Raw genomic sequence first — 19,773 nt, 5'->3', positions numbered from 1 at the left:
TTGAAAACACAGGGAAAAGCATTTTAAAATGCTCATTCCAGAGGCTGGGTCCTGGAATACTTGGGGTCAGTGAGTCATGGCTCTGATGCAGGATTTATCATGTTACTTTGGTGCTGGGCTGCAGCTGTTCCAGATTCCTACATATGTGGTTCCTATGCCTGCTACCTGTTTGCTCCTGAGCAAGACTAATATTGTTGGTAGACTAGCTGTACACTACTTATCAGACTTCTTTGTAAATATATTGTTTAGAGGATTTTAACTATATGGGTATAAATTGGGAATAAGAAGTTGGAATTTTTTGCTTTTTGGTTTTCAAGATAGATTTGTGTTAAAAGTGAGGGACTTATCTTTAGAAGAATAACAGGAACTTTGGAAAGTACTTCTCTTACAGAAGTAAGAGGAAGAAAGTACTTCTGAAAGTACTTACAGAAGAAAGTACTTCTCTTACAGGAAGACCCCATGTGACTTGACTGTGTCTCACTAAACCCTTCAGTGTATACAAATTTTGCCATTTTGGCATTATGATGTCTTTTCTTAACTGAAGGTCATGTGAGTCACCTATTCATTTAAAATGACTGTACTATCACATAGTTCAACCTGCTAGAATAGAAAACATCTAATTCATATTACAACTACTGCAGTAACACTACCTTTGCTGTTAAAGGTGAATTGCAACATTTTTTCTGGAGTGTTTTCCAAGAGGAACAGGCTGGGTGGAGAAAAGATCGAGACTAGCCCTGGGGGAAGGCATTGGAGGTGTTGGTGGATGAGAAGCTCAGCATGTCCCAGCAACGTGAGTTCACAGCCCTGGCTGGTGTGCTAGTGGCAGGTGTCCATGCCCATGACAGGGAACATTGAAACTAGATGATCTGTAACGCCCCTTTCAACCTAAACCAGATTCTATGAGTCTGACCTCAACATTCATCTAATCTTTGGTGAGACCAATGGCACTGCAAAACCTGCAGGAGAAAATAGTATCTGTTACATGGATAGTAAGTTGTCAGCTATGAAGAGACACCTGATTTAAAGACAAACTATTATTCAATATATTCAAAGTATGCTCATGAAAGTGTATTTGTCACTGCTTTATATTTATGAGGGAAAAAGTCTTGAGCAAAATTTTCTTAGAATGGTAATATGTGACTGTTTTACCAAGCATAGTTTAGTGCATTTTTAATAAGTAAAATGCCTTTAGAAGTGTAAGAGAAATGGAAAAGGGATTGGGAAATCCAGGTAGTCATGTTTGCCTGGAGGCATTTTTGAGAACAGTAGTGAATCAGAATGCAAATCCTCATGGCTTTGCTGATTTTTGTGGTCGCTACTGATTACTGTAAAATTGATTCAGGAGTGTTGCAGCATCTCTGCATATGTTTAAGCCTCATCTCCATAGTGCAACAGGCATTTTTCCTCTCTGTGGGTTTTGTACTGAGTAAGAAAAAAATCTTATAACCCTCATCTTAGCATTTTTTTCTTATCAAGGAGCAAAGAAGGACACTCCAGTGACTTCCCATTCTTGATCTCAAGTATAACAGCACAAGTTTTCTTGCATCAGCTATTCCAGGACTTTAATGGTATTCAGATAATGTTTTATCACATTTGGATTTAGACTGTGGCAAGGGTAGTTTGCTTTGAACATGAAGAATTATTATTCTGTTACTTTAAGTTATAAGTACTTCAGGGTCAAAAAATGTTACTTAATGAAATTTCAAGTTTGGCTTTTTTCTCCATCCCGAGAAAGAATTCAAGCTTTAACTCCACTAAGTGTACAATTTCACAGCTTGACATTGATTTCTTGAATTTTTCATCATGTGGATTCTCACTGTAAGGACCATGTGTTGCAAAAAGTACTCTGTGCCCCTGTAAAACTGCAAAGTACAGCAACAAGGAGCCTCAGGAAGGATTTGCTCTGAACAAGAAACACATTAAATAACTACATACATGAGGTTTGTGTTCAATTATTTCAGTTGTCAGAGTTAATTGAGCTATGTTTAAAAATAGAGAAGGCCTACAATATCCTCGCAGAAATACTTGTAAAACACTGAGAAATCCCTTTGCAGAGGAAAGTAACATACAGGATGCAACTGAATTAATGATTATATAAGGAAGATACAATAAACAAGTGTTTAAAATGCATTATTAATAAGAAAGATTGTGTTGAAAAAAAGAAAGGAGGGAAAAAGGACATTGGCTGCGTGAATGAGATCCTAAATTAAGGCTCCCACTGAAAAATGAAACTCCTATAGGACATTAAAACAACAGTAGAAGTTCATTTACATATTTAAATAAAAATACAGAAAACAGAAACATATTTGAAGCTGTTCTATATTGATGATGGGACAAAAAAACAGGAAAATACATTTGGAGATTTAAAACTAATAGATATTTCACATTGATTTTCACTCAAGGAGACTGTTGATCTTAAAAGAGGTGTGATGACATGGGAACAGGGAAATCACATCTTTCTTCCCTGGTTCTTCAAGAATTGGCTTACTGAAGGCCAGATGCAATAACAATTTCTTTTTATTAGGGCTGTTGAATAACTTGTGATATGTATGATCAGTGAAGTTATAGAACAGATTTTGATGGAAAGAAAGCTTTAAAATATGATGTAGAGTGAAAATGGCAGAAAATGCAACCAGAAGTTACTAAGGTAGACAGCACGGGATTGATCTCTATCTTCCAGTTGCCAGGAGAATGTAATAAAATAGACATCCTCTTAAGAGAAGTGATGTATAGAAATGGAGACAGAGTTAAAAGGCAGGCATGAAACAATGGAGAATGTGGCAACAAATTTTGGTAGAATAGGAGGTACCAGGCTGGGGAAGCACAGTTACAGGAGAAAGATAGTAAGTGTCTAATTTTACAGTAGACACAGAGATAAAAAGTCAGAGTACCATGATGGAATTTCCTGGAGAGGTACTAAAGTACATAGAGCAGAGCAGATTGAGGCTGTAACTGTAGAAATAAATAACTTAGAGGGTTACAGTAATAGGTGTAACATGATGGAACATGAATAGTAGTGACTAATGAAAATACTATGCTATAAGCAGAAACTCACCATTTGCAAATGGCCCAGAAGGAAGAAGGAGCAGAATTTTGATCCTGACATGATCATCAGCCCTCACTGAGGTTCAGGTTATAGACAAATACAGTGTCATCTTAGGATATGGCAGCAAAAATATTTTATGTAGAGATCTGGAAATAATGTAAAAAAAAAAAGCAGAAAACCTTCAAGTGAGATTCTCAGCATGTTGGTCATCCATGTTCAAGCAAGATGAGATGGAGCTGGGAAAGCACAGAACAACACTCCCTGTGATGATTAGCAGAATGGCAAGCCAGTCATCTGGGGAGTCTGTGGGAATCTGTGCTGTGTGGTCCAGCAAAGAAAATACAAGAGGGTTTGTAAGAGCTGTGTATATTGAAGGCAAACTTAGGGAAAGGAAGAAAGCTTTTGAAAAAGCTTTATTTATATACAATATGGCTATAAAAATCCTTGGAATGGGAGCCATTACAGTGGAGGAGCACATAAAATCACAAAACTGCCCTCAAGCCACTTACTCCAGTTCTGGCATCAGAACTGGGTAAATCACCCAAGTCTTAGGAGAAAAATGCACAATTTGTATTTTCAGCTCTTCATGCAGCAAATGTAATATGAAAAAATTAAAGCCAAACTGACTTGAATTTGCTGAGGTTGTACACTGTACCCTGACTTTGCTGCACATGCAGAATGACTGTGACTTCCAGGCTAGTGGGAGGTTGTCTTAAGTTTTCCCATGTTTAGGCAACATGTAGGGATGGACTGCGAGTAGAGAGGGTCTGGAACAGGAGAGCATAGGAAATACATACTTGTGTATGATGATCCCCTAACTGACTGTTCCTTTCTCCATTTTCTGTAATTCTGGGATAGGTAACTACTAATGGTCTCACAGTTTCTAACAGTTTGTTTTGTGCTTCAGAAAAAATGGTATGTTTTTCATTAGACCCTTTATGAATTGATAAAAATGTAGTATTTGCTCAAGAAAATATCCATATGCTTGCTTTCATGTGCAGAGATCAGTAAAGTTCATGCCCGGTCTGATAAAATCAGTAAAAGTCCTTCTCTATGCCTTAAATGAGTCCATGAGCAAATCAAAACTCAGAATGTATATTCAGGTCATTTGTTTTCTCGTTTCAAGGTTAGCACAGTGTAGAAGCAAAAGGTTTGGGGCAAAAGTGTGATCACATTGGCTTATAATGTTTTACTTAAACTGCTCTCTTAAAGTCAAGGAGATTATTCATGAAGTAGATTTTTACTCAATGTCTCTAGAAGCATTTTAATGTTGCACAAAGGCTTCAAAGGGAGCAAAGGTTCTACATTGGTACATTTCAAAATGTCCAAATTTCACTTGCAAGGTCAGTAACATTTTTTGATAATTTTCACATTTTAGAATGTGAACACTTTGCAGTTCAAGGTAATGGAAATGCTCAATGCCTGATAATATGCAGAGCTATGGTTAAAACTACATCTGTTGATTTTTTTCACTGGTATGCAAGAATACATGTTATTTATTTTTTATTTTCTTTTAAAGCAAAACCACTATAGATACTGTACTGTTCTATGAATAGGATCAGAAAGTCACAAAATTTTATTTAGCCATTTATTTATTGGTTTCCACAATAAAGCACATGTGAAAATTGAATTTAACTATACAGGCAATCTTCAAATTAAAAATTAATTAAAAACAAAAAATGTGAGGATGTTGGAATGTGTAAGTACATGTTTACAGATTTTCTCACTACTTAAACTCTGTTTTTTTGTTTGTTTGTTTCAGTTTGCTCCCAGTATTCTAGAGGAGTTTTTGCCATTTTTGGACTATATGACAAGAGATCAGTACATACCTTGACCTCATTCTGCAGCGCCTTGCACATCTCCCTCATCACGCCAAGTTTCCCCACAGAGGGTGAGAGTCAGTTCGTGCTGCAGCTGCGGCCATCCCTGCGGGGAGCCCTCCTGAGCCTGCTGGACCACTATGAATGGAACCGCTTCGTTTTCCTCTATGACACAGATCGAGGTGAGTTGTGACCCAGCTTTCTTATCTTTACCGTTCAAACGACTTTTGCAAGAGCTGTGAACTTTTATGTCCCTCTGAGAGCTTGGGGAGTCAAATTTAAAAGGGCCTTTGAGGTGAAATACCTCTGACTGAGTAGTAGCTGTGTGGCTGAAGGAAGAACTCCTTCGTCTGCAAAAATTGGGTATTGGATTCACATAGTATGTAATCGATCAGCCAAAGCCTGTGCTTTAAGTCTAGAATACTAAAATCTTTTACCTAATGGTAGTGAAACAAAACCACAGTTCAATAAGCAGAATGTTACAGCTCTATTCACTCTTCAGTTCACTTCCTAAGCAACAGCAGTACAAAGAAGTAGAGAGGAGCAGACGCTTCTCTGCATCTGCACTGGTGACAGCTGAGATTCGAGTGAGCCTGTGGGACTTCAAGCTTTGGAAGGTCAAGGCAGAGAAAGGCTCTGCCCTCAGGCTGTGACAGAGCAGAGGAGGTCAGAGGCAGTGCCTGCCAGGCACCAGGTCAGTGGAGGGAGGGAGAGCTGCCCCAGCCCATGTTACACTCCTTTCATCTGGAGTTACCTCTGTCATGGATTGCACTTTTATGAAATACATAGTTAATTATAGAAAATGGTGCAGTTTCTATCCACAGTCTCCATTCCACATCCCAGAGCATCTCAGAACTGTTTAAGTGGTAAAAAACTGTAAGTGCATCATTGCACCTCATGACTTAATGAGGAATTGAGAAGTGAAATCTATTCTCCAACTTGTGTGTTCATTCTGCTGGCAAAGTCCTCTGCCTTTGTTTATGGAATAGAATTGAGCCAAGATAGCTGAGCTTCTGTGAAAGAGGCAAGATTTTTATGTTGATGGCTTGCTTTCGGGAGGAAGCAAGCACCATAGCTGTAGTCAAATAATTATTTTACTACAGCTGTTTCAATATAGTTCCCCATGTGGACAGTCTGTTCTGGAATTAAAATGGCTTTATTCCAGTATAATTACTCTACAGAAGAAATAGGGTATTACACTGACCTAACTAAATCTGTTTAATTATTTGATCATGGCTACAGAAGTTAATTTTCTCATATATACAAGCACTACATTTTAGTGAGTTTTTACCTTGATATGCTGCCTAAATACCTGGATTTGGAACAAAATGAATAATGGAAGGAAATTAAAGAGTTTGTATTGTTTCATAATTGTTTGTTTGTTTGTTGTTTGTAACTAAATATTTTTTTAATGCTTGCTGGGCCCATAAGGGAAGTTTTGGGAAGCATTATAGAATGTTGAGGATAACCGGAAAGAGAAAAATATATCAGAATTTAAAAGTATTTCTACTCACTATATTGGTAACAAGAAAACAAGAACATAATTACAAATGTGGTCCTACAAGTTCAAAAGATTGTTAAGAAGTGCACAACATGCAGTTACATTTCTCATCTAAATTCACACACTTAATTAGATTGAGACATCTCTTTTAAGCATGTGGTATCACAACAAGGACAGTTTCAGAACACGATCTGTAACAGCATGGTTAATAATTGATTCATATGGCACTGAACTCAGCAACTGAACTCATCAGCATGTCTTTGACAGACACGACATTTTTCAGCTTGGATTCAGGGGATGCTACATTGGGTAGTTTCTCAGATTCAGAATAGGTCTTGTGATGCAGTTTCATGCAGGAGAAAATAAGATTCAATGTATCTTTTGGTATTAAGATTACTGTAAAGGTACATCATTGTTGGGTAAATTTTTGCTGCCTTTACACAAGACAGAATTGCAATGTGGACCTGAGATACAGCTATAATGAAAGTAAGCATCACCTTACTGTCAGAGTAACTGGAAAAAGAAAAAAAAAAATCATTAATGTTGAGTCACAGAGTTTTCGTCAGTGAGGCCAGAAATTAACCTTGTCCAGATTATTGTCAGAGATCCTTCTTTTCCATGCCAGATGTCTCCCTGTCTCTCTGAGCAGCCCCATTGAAGCAAATTGAAGGAAGGTGAACCCCCTCAGCATTTTGTTGCTGGGCTTGCAAGTTGATCTTTGTAGCTTAAGTGAGAAGCTATGAATAAGGTCTTATGGGGGAAGGTAAAGAAGCCTAAATTCCATCCTGACACAGTAGCTGTCTGTGAGGAAGGCAGTATTTAGCAGCTGTCACTATTGTAAAAGGCAGAAGTCCTTGGCAGAAGGTAGTGACAAAATGCACTTAGGCAAACCTTCAGCAGCAGTGGTGGACAAATGAATGTTGTTTTCAGACCTGCTTTCCCAGCCTTGCCATCCTGCTTGCTTCTTGGTTCTCTTGCATGGGACTCCTGGGGGTTGAACAATTAAATCCTATTATCAAGGTAGATTTCTCTGTTGTGTCATTCCATTCATTTCTTTGACAGCCTCTCGGCTCCCTGCAGAACCTCAGATTTTTTTCTACTGGAGGGATCAATGTTAACATTTCAATTTGAGCTGGGAATGCACTGTTGTTGCATCTAAGTCATTCCCATGTACCACACTTGGAGTTACACCCTGTAGCAGTCTTGGACCTCACAAACTCTGATGAGGTGGTGGCTTCAGCTATTATATTAAATCTCCCTTTCTGATGTTCTGCCAAACTCACAGTCTGGAAAATCACTGTCCTGTGACAGAATGAAGATACTAGGGAGAATGGCAAAAATACAAAATTAATTGGATCTAGCAGGGGACATTATGGAAAAGGAGAGCAGGTTTTGCAAGAGGCATTAGACCAAAGAGAAAGATGAAGGAAAGTTCATCTCATTATTTAACAGGGCAAAGTGAGCAAGTAAAGAGTGACACAGAAGGACAAAGCCTGAAGGCTCCTTTTGTTTCAATACATTCCTCTTTCTTTTATCCTCCCTCCGGGTTTAAAAAGGCTTAATTATGACCCGATGCTTAATACAATTAATATTAACAGCAAAGTGCCAGGAACACAGACAGGACAGGCAAAAAGCAGGCTGAAGAATATTTATTTGAGTTACACAAAGCATAATAGGAAATGGCTGAAATGAAAACCATGCCTCCTTGAGATACCCAAAGGAAACGGAAGTCCAGCTGGAAAAAAGAGCTCAGGTAATATATGATGTCATCACTAAAGGGAATGAAGTGAAAGAAACAAATGAGTAGACCAGAAGAACATTCAGTTTATATATGTTATTTTAGTGTGACTGAGAGGTATTTAATATTAAAAAAGACATACAATCAAGTGGAGCTGTGTATCTGTAAATCCGTGGGATTTTTGACCTAGCACAAATATGCCTATAGTGTGATTTTACTGGTTGGTGACAACATTTTCTGGCACCAGAAAGAAAAATTTGGACCCTGAAACCGCAGAAGAAGGCTGGAGGAGTTTGTGTGACATGTGAGAAGCTGTTTAAGAGTAAAATTGTAAAATTGTTCAGGTTGGAAAAGACCCTTAAAGTCAAGTCCAGCCATTAACCTAGCCCTGCAAGCAGCCTGTATAGACTTGAGAGGTGCAAGAATCAAGCCTGCAAGAGGTCAGTGTTAGTTTTCCACACTGTGTGCGGCCTTACTGAGAGCTGGAATGGCTAAAGTTGCTAGTTAAACTGCAGGGATTACTCAGAGCTGAGGGATCCTGGGATGGAGAGTGGTAGAGGGGCTGTAGAGCTGCATGGGGACACAGGACACCAGGGAGGATGGCAGCCAGCAAGCTGGAAACTGATTTGCAAAATTTCAGCATCTATTTGAATTCAACTGTGCTTCCCAGCAAGAGTTTTCAGTCCCTGACTGTGACTAAAGAGCAGCAGCACAAAGGGTAGAGCTACCAGCTGGCCTCACAGTTGGTTCACCAAAGGCAAGGACTGTAAAACAGTTCTATTCTATAGAAACTAGGCATCATGTGTGAGCCTGCTTATGTACCTTGTTAGTGCTTTTTTCTTTCCCTTTGCTCCTCTTAATTACATGTTCATAAAGCCAACTCAGTCATGGCTGCAGATGAAGAAAATTAGCGCACTGTGCACAAGGTAAATTTAATTTTCCCACATTTCTGGATGGTGTTTTAATAGCAGCTCCTTTAAAGCTGAAACTGTTGTATGACAGTCTAAACCTGGAAGAAGGGTTATACAAGTGCTGGTAACCTGTTAGAATTAATCCTACAGTACACAGAGTAAGAATCTCTAGGCTTTTGTCTCTAAGAGCTTGTGGAGGATAAGTGAGTCCCAGAAGAGAACAGATGATGTCTGAAGAAGGCAAAAAATGGTACAGGAAATTTAAAGCTTTCCCTCTTATTTTGAGGGAGATTATGGAGTTTATTTACAGTCAGTTTATCAGGCTAATGTAATTTCATCCTTTGGCAGAGTAACTGGCTCAGCAGTAAGCATTAGGTTTGGTGTATCCATGATCAGTAACTCAGTGATACTGGCTTGAGCCTGACATTCTCACAGAAAAAAATAGAAAATAGAGGTTCATCTATAGCATGGCAATTTGAAAAGCAAAAACCATAACCCCAAAAATTTTGCTAATGACATATTTTAAAAGTCAGGGCAGGTCTTGGGTGAGGTGCATGGGATTTGCCTTTGAATTTCCATGACAGCACAGAGAAGGGGTTTGGTGGGTACCGAGCCTGGCCAAGGTATGAGTGCTACAGAAACAGTTCAGGGTTCAAACTGGAGAGAGAGAATTTTTTTTTTATTTGAAAAACACACATGACCTATGAGAAAAAGGTTCACAAATGAAAATTTTATTTTTTTTTTTATTGTAGAACTGTTAAGCAGCAAAGATCAGTTGTTTGTACATGCTGAAATCAAGGCAAGAAATAGAATTATGTAGGCAGATTTAAAGTGTTACTAGGAAAAAAATGTTTCAATTAGGTTGGAACATCTGATGAGATTCTTACCACTAGAGTAAGATTGTTACCACTTCAGAGGTTTTGAAGAGTTTAGTGAATATATGCAGTGGTGATCTGCTTTGCTATATCCACCTCAGATGATCTCTTATGTCCCTGTCAGGATTATTTATGTAATTGTCATGGTTTCTCTAGGAAATTTGGAATGGCTTCTTCACAGTACTTGGAACACTGAAAAGATAATTTTGTACTATGGATCAACTTTCAATAATACATTATTTCTATTCAATTATATATATATAGCCTTTGTAAAACATTTAGTGTGTTCTATTATTCAAATATCAGGTCAAAAATATTGTAAGTGATCTAGATGAAAACACTGTAAAATCAGGTTGAAGAACTACCATTATAATATGGTATTCAACAAGTTAAGTTATCATTAGCTGGGCATTTAGGTGCTGAAAGAATTGGCCCTACATGACGCTTTATTTGATATTTTTCTTGCACTTCTGAACAACTTTTTGATGTCTCAGTAGTGAAATTGTGGTAATATTGTTGTAAAGTTATTTCAATACCTCAATTGAAAGAGCTAAACTACTAAAGTCAGTAGTGATATAAACATATAACCTACATTTTTATAGGCATAAAAATACTGAGTCAAGGCTCTTATTTGTGAAATAAGTTGAAAAGACCAAGTGTTGCTAATAAAAAGCAAATTGCAGGTGAGCCCACAACACAATACTGAAAAAAAATGGTTCTGGCACCAAGTGGTCTTTGTTAGTTGTTTTCTGCATAACACTGTTAAGCCGAAGCCTACATCACACTTGCCTTAAACTGCTAGAGTAATGTCACAAGGAGTTTCAGGTAAACCTGGACAAAACAAATTATGTCTTGGATTGTAAAGGACATTATGTTGTGGGCATCTGACTTTGTTCAGTTGCAGTCATCCACTTGGTCTTGGGCTCTTTTTTCATTACAGTCACTAGGAAGAATTTTAATAGAATTCCTCCAATACAAATTTTTCATCCTACTGACCTTTGGCAAAATGTCGGGCGGTAAAAAGGAAACATAATTTCATGACTGGGTCCTCTAAAAAAGGAGGGTTCAGTCATGTACTGAACTTCTGTGAAATAAAGACCAGTGTTGTTGTGGTGTTGAAGAAATACTGATACAACAAACAGCATTGAATACCTGGTCTCATAGTCTTTATTAGACTGCTCTAACATCATGGTCTGTAGGTTTGAACTTTTCCATATTCCTCACTAGATCTGATAAAAAGCTGTTTGTCTTCAGCAAACACTCTACACGGGCAGTGAATCATATCACACATACTGGGATCCAGCTACCACTGTGTTTGGTTTTTACCAAAGTTATATTGCAATTTAATGCAGGCCAATCTGAACTCATACATAAAACGTAGGAAAAAAAAGTTTTGTCAAATACCAGTGAGTTTAGAGAACTGTAGTAAGTTTCTCATATGATCTACTGTTGTTTGTACTCAGTAATAGAAAATTCCACGCTTTTAATGAAATAGAGCAATGTGCCTTATCCATCAGTAATTGGCTTGCAGCAAATTTTGTTTTGCCAGTGTTAGATCATTAATAATTACACCAGCAACCTGCCAGCTTGTCCTCATCTTCTCAGCAGGTGGTAGCAGCTTGAAAATACAGATAGTAAATGCACACGTGAAGCTAAAACACAGCTGGATCCTAAAATCAGCATTAGTAATGTTACTGTGATTTTCCATCTTTCCCATGTCTTACCTCTGAAGAGGAGCAATACTGGTAAATCAGCAGGGTCATAATTTAATTTACTACATGTGAAAAATCTTCCAAGAGCTTTCAGATTGCTTCATTTAATGAAAGTACTCCTCTTGTTGATTGAAATGATTGAACACTAGATCAAGGTTGAAATTAACAGAAAATATGCGTATTGAAATCAAAAACTCATCACCAAGTGCACAGATGAGTCCCCAGACTTTGGTGTTCCATGTAAGATGTGGCTCAAACTGTGCTGCATCAGAACTTTTCTGTGTGTTTGGTCATCTGGCCAGACACTCAGAATATGGAGCACAGCCTAATATGCAAATATCATAGAAATATATAAATCATAAAACATTAAATAAACGGCTGCTTATTATATTCCTAATCTGAAGAATTTGCCTTCCTTTATTCTGGTTTAGTGGGTGCCATGGAGAAGACAAGAGACTCATGATAATTTTAAATACTGCTTTTTAAGTTTCCATGCCAGTGAATCAGCTCTGCCCTTTCTAATGATTTGTTTGTGACAGTGTTGTAGAATCCTTAGAGCTAAGTTCTTTTCTCCATGGCATTTATCTCAGTTTTGCACATGTGTAATTCAAGATTATGCCTGTAACTTCTATATGCTTTTATATTCCAACATCCCAATGTAAATAACATTGCTACTTCTAGTTGCTTGTTCTAATAGTATCAGAGAATTAGACAACAGTTAATTTGTTGTTACCTGCATATGTAATAAATTCCTTTAAATGAAAACATGTCCTTTTTATCTTGTTTTTACACACATTCAGTATTTACTTCAGAGCAGGGACAGTGTGGTCTGTAATTCTGAATGCTTGTTCCCATTTACTTAAGAGCTTGTCCACACAAGGACATTATGCTGCAGTTAAGAAAAAAAGTAACCTTATACCATTTTTTCTGAAAAAATGCTCACGTATTAGCATTTTTGTTCTAGAATTTCTAAACAGCAGAGTTATGTTCAGCTGCTCTTACGAGTTTCAAGTAGCAGCTCTGAGCACATTTCTGATTTTATTATTATTTGATCCCAGATAAGAGGAGGTGTTTTATATATATAATGATTGGACTTGTATTCCTCTTTTCCACGGATCAAACAGATTACTTTCAGAGAGCAAAGTGTTAAGCAGAAATTTGTGTTACATTTCACTAGTATTTAGCTTTCATATTAATATTCAGGGTAGACCCTGCCCTTCTTTACATACATGTATCTCAGTGGCATCACGTTTGACAAACCCTGCAAAACGCTATCTTCAGCAGAGGCAGCCTTACATCAGGACAACCAAGAGCATCTTTTCTGAGTCTGAGGCTGTGCTATGTCACCACTACACATTGGTCACTACTAACACTGCAGACAGTTGATAGATACAACATCCAGCAGCGCGAGCCGCCAAAGAACGCCTTGAAAAGACTCAGACGAGGAAGCCAGCCACACATCCCAATGCTTGTGCTTTAGAAATTCCTTTCAGTATGGACATCCGAGTCCTGCAGCTGCTGAACGTAGCCTTTTATATGGCCACAGGTGTTGGCTTCAGTGCTGGAGCACGGAGTGGTAGCAAACAAAGGGGAGTATAGTCAATGCTGCCAGAGACCAGACGTGGTGCCAGTTTAATACTGAATGTAAAACAAATACTTGTGCCAATTTGTTTCTAAATGCATTTTAAGTTACAAAAATTAGCTTGTCTTTTGAGAGTGTTATCTGTGTGTAGATGAACGTTCCAACTTTTAATACGGTATAAAGCAGGCTTTTTAAAAATAAAAATAAACAAGATTTAGACTTACAAATATCAAGACATACTGTTCTATCTTTTATGCACCTATTGTTTAAAAAAAGAATCAAAATATATTAGACTAATTTAATTCTTCATGATCCCTCCTTGGCATATTTGTGAGACATTTATCCCTTATGAAGTGTGAGTTACTTCTCCAGAGCTGGAGCAGGAAGTAAAGGTAATTCCACTTTGGAGTAAATATGTGTTTGTATATAAGGGTATTTCTGGATTTACACCTTCTTAATTCAGCTGATTGAACTGTCAGTCTATCGTCTATGCAATCTGTGATTTTAGGGCTACATTTTCTGCTCCTGTAAAGAATGCATATTTCAATGTGTTTAAATGTTCACTATTCTGAGATGTGTTTTCCTTGCACATGGAATATATTTTAGGTGGTTCCCTCATAAATCACAGCTGAATCGTATTTGCATACATATTTATACAAATAATTTGTCTTTGGTCAATTCCAAAAGGGGTGGTTGAAGTGTAGACATCCTTTTAAAATGATTGACTGCTTATCACAGTGCTACAGATGCTATTTCTGCCTCTGTACAGGGAATTTCCTGCACCAGTATTTACAGATAACAGCATTAACAGCTGCTCCTGTTACCAAAATTGCAATGCATGTTTGAGGTTATTTAGCATTTTGCAATTGGAAAGAGAGTTACCAAAGGGTCCTTTAATCCTGGGGTCTCAAAATCCCTCTTTTGTACCACTACCTTGGTGGGTTTTAATATTAATGCACACCTGGATGCTGCAGGATGCTTTCCTTTGGACAAGGGGCATACATTCTGTACCAGTATTGCTTTATCTGCAAATGGGAAGCAGAACATTTAATGTAGTTTTGAAGATCTGGGCATAATAAATGATGAAAGTGTCACCAAAGAGAGGGGCTGCGAATGCAGAGCTGGTTGCTGGTGTAGGTCCCTGGAACAAGTACACATTTTATGTTAACCCCTCACTGGGAGAAAATAAGGAAACTGTACTGGGAGTAAGGACTTGTATCCTAGATCATCCCTCTCCTAAGGGTGAGTCCAGTCAGCATGGGACAGTGAGCTTGGGAAGGTCCTATATACATGTTTTTATTTCATAAAAGGCATAGGAGCCAAATTTCTTCTGTGGAGAGTTCAGAACAAGAAAACTAAATAAAAATTGTCATGTGTACGTACCCATAATAAACAAGTCTTAAACATGGAAAAATAATAAGCAACATTTTATAAAGTGTGCTATTCAAAGAAGTCACTCATATCAAAGAACTGTGGTGGCAGACACCTGTTATTAAATGGTGTGGTATGTATAAATTATATCAAGTGGAAAGCAAGCAGTTTACTTTGTTAGTGAACTTAGTAAAAGTAAGGCGTTCTGGTATCTCTGTATGCCATTATATCCTTCCTGTAAAAAACAAAGTAATCTCCTTTCCTTATTAAGGAATTTTCCTTATTCCAATCAGGATAGTTTCAGATAGGTCTAAATTATTTACATCTCTTTTAAGAATCTTTAACTAATGGTAGTAAAATAAGGCTGCTTTGCCAAATTTAGATTATAAAGAGAGTTTTAATTTTAGAGTACAAAGCAGGTCATGAACCTGACCCTTAAACACAAATGACTATCCCAATCTCATACCTATCAATTATTTTTGTGTGGGGTCTGCCTGTGTTTGTGTTGCGGGTGTGGATGAATTTTTATCTTTATATATAGATATAATGTGCCTAATAATAATTATATCTCCTGGCTTTGTCTGGATGCAGAACAGTAATTTAAATTTCAAAAATCTTCTTGTTTTACAAGTTCGAATCATGCTATTGAAAAATATACTAGCCGTAATTTTAGGTTATATTTTCTTTTTAATTTGTATTTTCATTCTTCTTAAGCATTATATTAAAACCAAACTGTTTTCACAATATTCAACTAGTATGTCTCAACATTGCCATTATTTTGTTTCAAACCTACTCAAAACAAGAAACTCATGTAAACTTGCCTTTTCCCATGAAAAGCATTTCAATAATTTACTTTCCAAAGAGTCAGGGAAAAAGTGTCCCAGCTAAGTCTATCTAATAATTGTTTTACTGAGAAAATAATATCCTTCTTCTGAAGTGCTTAATAAAAAATGTTTTAAAAGACCAGTAAGTCATTGTATATATCTTGTCATTTGTGCCTTGTGCTGGATTGATTCCACATCCAATTTCTCCTTAAATAAGCAAAGCATTCTGCCAGGTATTTCCTAATGCAACTACATGCTCTTGATCTTGAGGCAGAATGAAAATCTCTGTTCTGAAGCCAAGGGTGATGTTCACAGTGTGCCTTTCTGCACAGGACTTCTATTATTCTGTGAAACATCCCCTAAATATACCCCCCCCCCCCTTATTGATGCATCCTTTTCTTTCGTGATCTCTTCATTACTCCTTGTGAGAAGAGGAACTTCCTTTCTCCTCTGTATCAGAATATCTACTTTGGGGTTCTGAATCTGTGCATTGAGCTGCAGCAACTTTCTCTTCTATCACGTCAGAAACTCTGTTTGGTAGGGCCTCCCAAGACTCAGCTTAACTATTTTGTTGCTCACATTTCCACTGCTTCAGGGAGGTTTATTTTCAATTGCGTTATCTTGTGAATCACCTCAGGATCTACCTCTGCATTCCTGCTTTCACATATTTGCCTAGATTTATTGGTTTCATTTTACTTTTATTTTCCTCCTTGATAACTTGTATTAGCTTTTTTCCCACACCTTCTTCTACTCCTTTTGCCATGTTTCCCTGTTTTGTAAGTACATTCCAGTAACTTTATGAATTTCCAGTTCTTATGCATTATATCATAATATGGGAGCATCCCACTGCCATCTATTTTTGTCTCTGCTGTTTACAATTATCACAGATCAAGGTTTTTAGCTTGAAATATTAGAAAAACCAAATATGTGATAAGACTTAAAATTAGTCTGTGGCTGTCATAAAGAAAAAAAATTACAGTTTTGTCTCTAGGTGAACAAATAATTATCAATATACTTTAATGCATCAACATTTCATTTTGAATGAAATGAAAGACATAAAAAAACCCCCAAAAAACCCAAACCAAAACCTACAACCAGATATTGATTTTTTTTTTCAGTCTAAATCATTTTCGAATGAGAAAGAATGCCAGTTTTGATTTACTTACTTTATTTGTGCTAAAAATGTCTATGGATTTCAAGTGCATGAATCACCAAACAGCAAAAAGAGAGGTTCACCAAGTGCATTATCTTGTATCCTCAACTGCACGTCCAAGCTACCAGACAAGTGGTAATAGGAAATGCATAGAGGTGCAGTATTTCATCTGTACCAAAAGATGAATTCACAAGTAGTCTAAACACCAAATTACATAATTTCTCCTCCCGCAAGTCAGGCACGTTGCGGTGGCCACCGTACAGCTGCTGGCCTGGGCGACATCCAGGCAGACAGTCACAATTGTGTCTTTTCATCTGGGTCATTCTGAATTCCTTCAACAGGAAATGGAGCACAAGCAGAAAAGTTTTAGAAACATCCCAGACATGAATCAACAAAAACCCCGAACATCTGCTCATCAAAGCTCATCAGAAAACAGTGTATTTTATTTACACTACTCTTCTGGGTGTACTGAGAATGCCTAATGAGGCTACAGATCACTGGAAAATATTGATGGTATGAAGTGTCTATTTCACCTTCAGAATAACTAGCCTAATCTTCCCAAAACATGTGAAATACAGTGTATTTCTCTACCATTTTGTTATTTATTTTATCTTAAAGTGATACAGTTTTCTTAAAAAACACAGTTCACTTCAAGTCCAAACTGGCTAAAAATGGTACAACATTTTAAACAATATTTTAATTTCTTTTGATAAAATGGTTCTGGCAATTGCAGAAGCCAGGACAACAGAAAATGCACTTAGTGTAAATGCATTCATCAGAGATGAAAGAAACGTTTTCACGTGTAAGGAAATGTGGGCTCAGATCCTCAGACTGCAGCTCAGCATAACCTACTGACTGCGTCCTGTTCGGCCAGGGAATTGGGCCACTGGGTTTGAACGTCTAACGTTATAGAGCTTTTCTGTTCCACAGGACAGATGCTATAGTCTGTGCTCATGCAGGATTTATGAATCCATGTGCCCTTACAAGAGGTCTCATTACTGGGGCAGGTCTAATTTCAGCTTTGTCCATAGTAAGAGCTCAGAAACCCTTTTCTTCAGCAGCTGGTATTTTTGTAGAGCTGCATTCAAGCTATTACACGGGGAAGCGGTGAAGTCAGAGGTGGTTACTGATGTCAGCTATCAATTGTTCCAGGGAGGGGTTCACCTCAGCTACAGTGAGAAAACAGTGTCTTTGGCTTTGTCCTTGCAAATGTCCTCACACCTCTGTGCATATCAGAAGGGAAAAAAGATTTTCTTTTGTAGGAATAAAATGTGTTAGGGCACGAAGGGAGTCTTTTAATTTTACTTGTACGCTGATTCTTGTCTTATTCAGGCTATTTTAAATGGTTTTTATCATCTTAGCATCAAAACAGCACATAGTTTTTCCTCTGAGGCTTTTCTCTGTGTGTTCATAGGGAAGCATCTTCCTTAGCTTTTAAACGAAGCCAGTGTAGCACCTTGGTCAGTCTCTTATAGACACAACGTAGAGATTATGTTTTTTGTCTTAGTAAATTCCAGAAGTAGCAATACTTTCATAGTGTTGGTTTGGAGAAGGAGGACATCAGCAGTGAATGACTGGAGCAGCTGTAAGTCACTTAAGGGGTAATTATTCTTTGCAAGTGTGGAAGGAAATCTTATTCTGCATATCTGCTGTGTAGCTGCAAAATATTGCTGTCGATGCCAAAGAGGATAAACACCTGCTAAAAGAACTGTGAAGATGATTGTCTCTCTGTCTTACCCATACACTCACAAAATGTGTACTACACACTGGACCATCTCCAGGTTTTTTTTCTTTCTCTCAGCATTTTTCTAGCCATTGAATCAGTTGTTCACCCTCTCTGCCTGACCTGAGGAAAAGACTTCTGCTATGGAGAGAGGACAAATATCAACATATGACATGCTTCAGTTACGTGATGCCAACCTTGTAGGATAGAACACTTGTTTGTTTGTTTTTTTTAATTCTATCTGCTTTTGAGTTTTGTCACATAATTTTGTCATTGGGGTGTGGGGCCAGTACTCTTTTTTGCTTCTTACCCCTTTTCACCAGGCTGGAAAGAGCTTCTTGCTGACTTCTCCCTACCTGTGCAGCTGTAACAATACTCTGCCAGCAATGCTAATGTTCCCTTGCCAGTTTTTAAACATTCTGCCAAGTAGAGAGAATTAATAACAAGATCTGAATCATCTCTAAAGTAACCCCTGTGTCCTATTCCTCCAGCATGATGTCATTTTTCAGCTCCTGTCCAGGATAATAAGAAGGATCTCTTATATCCCCAGAACTGAGAAGTGTGTCAGGGCAGGCCACACCATTTATTCAGCCTACCCCTTTGCCTTTGCAGCTCTAAATGTTGAAAAACCTTTAGCCAGATTTTACAGTCCATGTCATGCTGCTCAGCTGGTGCAAAGTGGATGGAGTCCAGCCAAGGCTGGCAAGTGGTCCCAGCCTTCCCCTAGTGCCCATGCAGACAGCTGGGACAGGGCAGTGCAGTCCATGTCCCTGTGGCTCCTCTGTGGTGTCACATGCAAGGCAGCCCAGGCAGACCCCCAGCACCCTTGGAGAGGAGCCCCTGGCTGGGCTCAGCTCTGTGTGTGTGCTGGGCAGCCCATGGTGCCATGGCTGACATTGTCCCCTCAGAGGACATCCATGTTTTAGAGCTTTTGATTCTTAGCCTGAAAACCAGAGGAGCTGAAACAATTGAATTGTTTGAGTGGAGGTTAAGCTAAAAGGGAAAAACTACTAAACCTGAGCAATAGCTGATAATACCTGCAATATACATGCCTGCTATACCTTCAGCAGCAACTTTCCACTGCAATGTGGGCATAACTTGTTTCTCTGTCTTTCACCTTGTTTAGTCCTTCTTACTCCATTTGGAAGCAGAAGCAAAGATCTTAAAGAGTCAAGATGAACTCTCAAAAGTGAATAGTGGAAGATGCTTTGGAATAGCCATGCTGAGTTAGTACCACACCCTCAAGAAGTGCTAACGAGCATTTCTCTTAGGTTTAAAAGTGTTTAATTTTTGTGTCAACAGGAAAACTTGGCCTTTAGTCTCCAGAGACCTGTACCAGCTGTATGAATATGTTCAGAGCAGGAGCAAAGGAGTGGATCATGCTCCAGTGAGCTGTGGCGCCTGTTTCTGCTCCTGGCACCTTTCATTCCTGTTGCAGCTGCCGGTGGCTTGCTTTGGCTGGGTGTCATGTTTTCCTTCCCCAGTCATCTGGAGAGCAAGCATAAGCTGATACA

At 38.2% G+C, this 19,773-nt stretch overlaps 1 protein-coding gene across 8 annotated transcripts in view; it reads left to right on the top strand.

Annotated features, from left to right (window-relative positions):
* GRIA4 (glutamate ionotropic receptor AMPA type subunit 4) overlaps positions 1–19,773 on the top strand; it is a 215,361-nt gene that overhangs the window by 67,342 nt on the left and 128,246 nt on the right. For all 8 annotated transcript variants that reach the window (XR_014852989.1, XM_085064116.1, XM_085064106.1 and 5 more), the window contains exon 3: positions 4,812–5,051. Coding sequence is in view for 7 of the 8 variants with exons in the window: in XM_085064116.1 (XP_084920242.1) it covers positions 4,812–5,051 (240 nt within the window). In the remaining variant the exon portion in view is untranslated. The remainder of the gene's footprint in view (positions 1–4,811; positions 5,052–19,773) is intronic.

Source organism: Lichenostomus cassidix, chromosome 1 (assembly GCF_008360975.1).
Source record: "Lichenostomus cassidix isolate B80296 chromosome 1, HeHo_3.0, whole genome shotgun sequence".
NCBI classification, from domain to species: domain Eukaryota; kingdom Metazoa; phylum Chordata; class Aves; order Passeriformes; family Meliphagidae; genus Lichenostomus; species Lichenostomus cassidix.
Note: the sequence above shows the minus strand (reverse complement) of the source record. Positions and strands in the feature narration are given on the sequence as shown.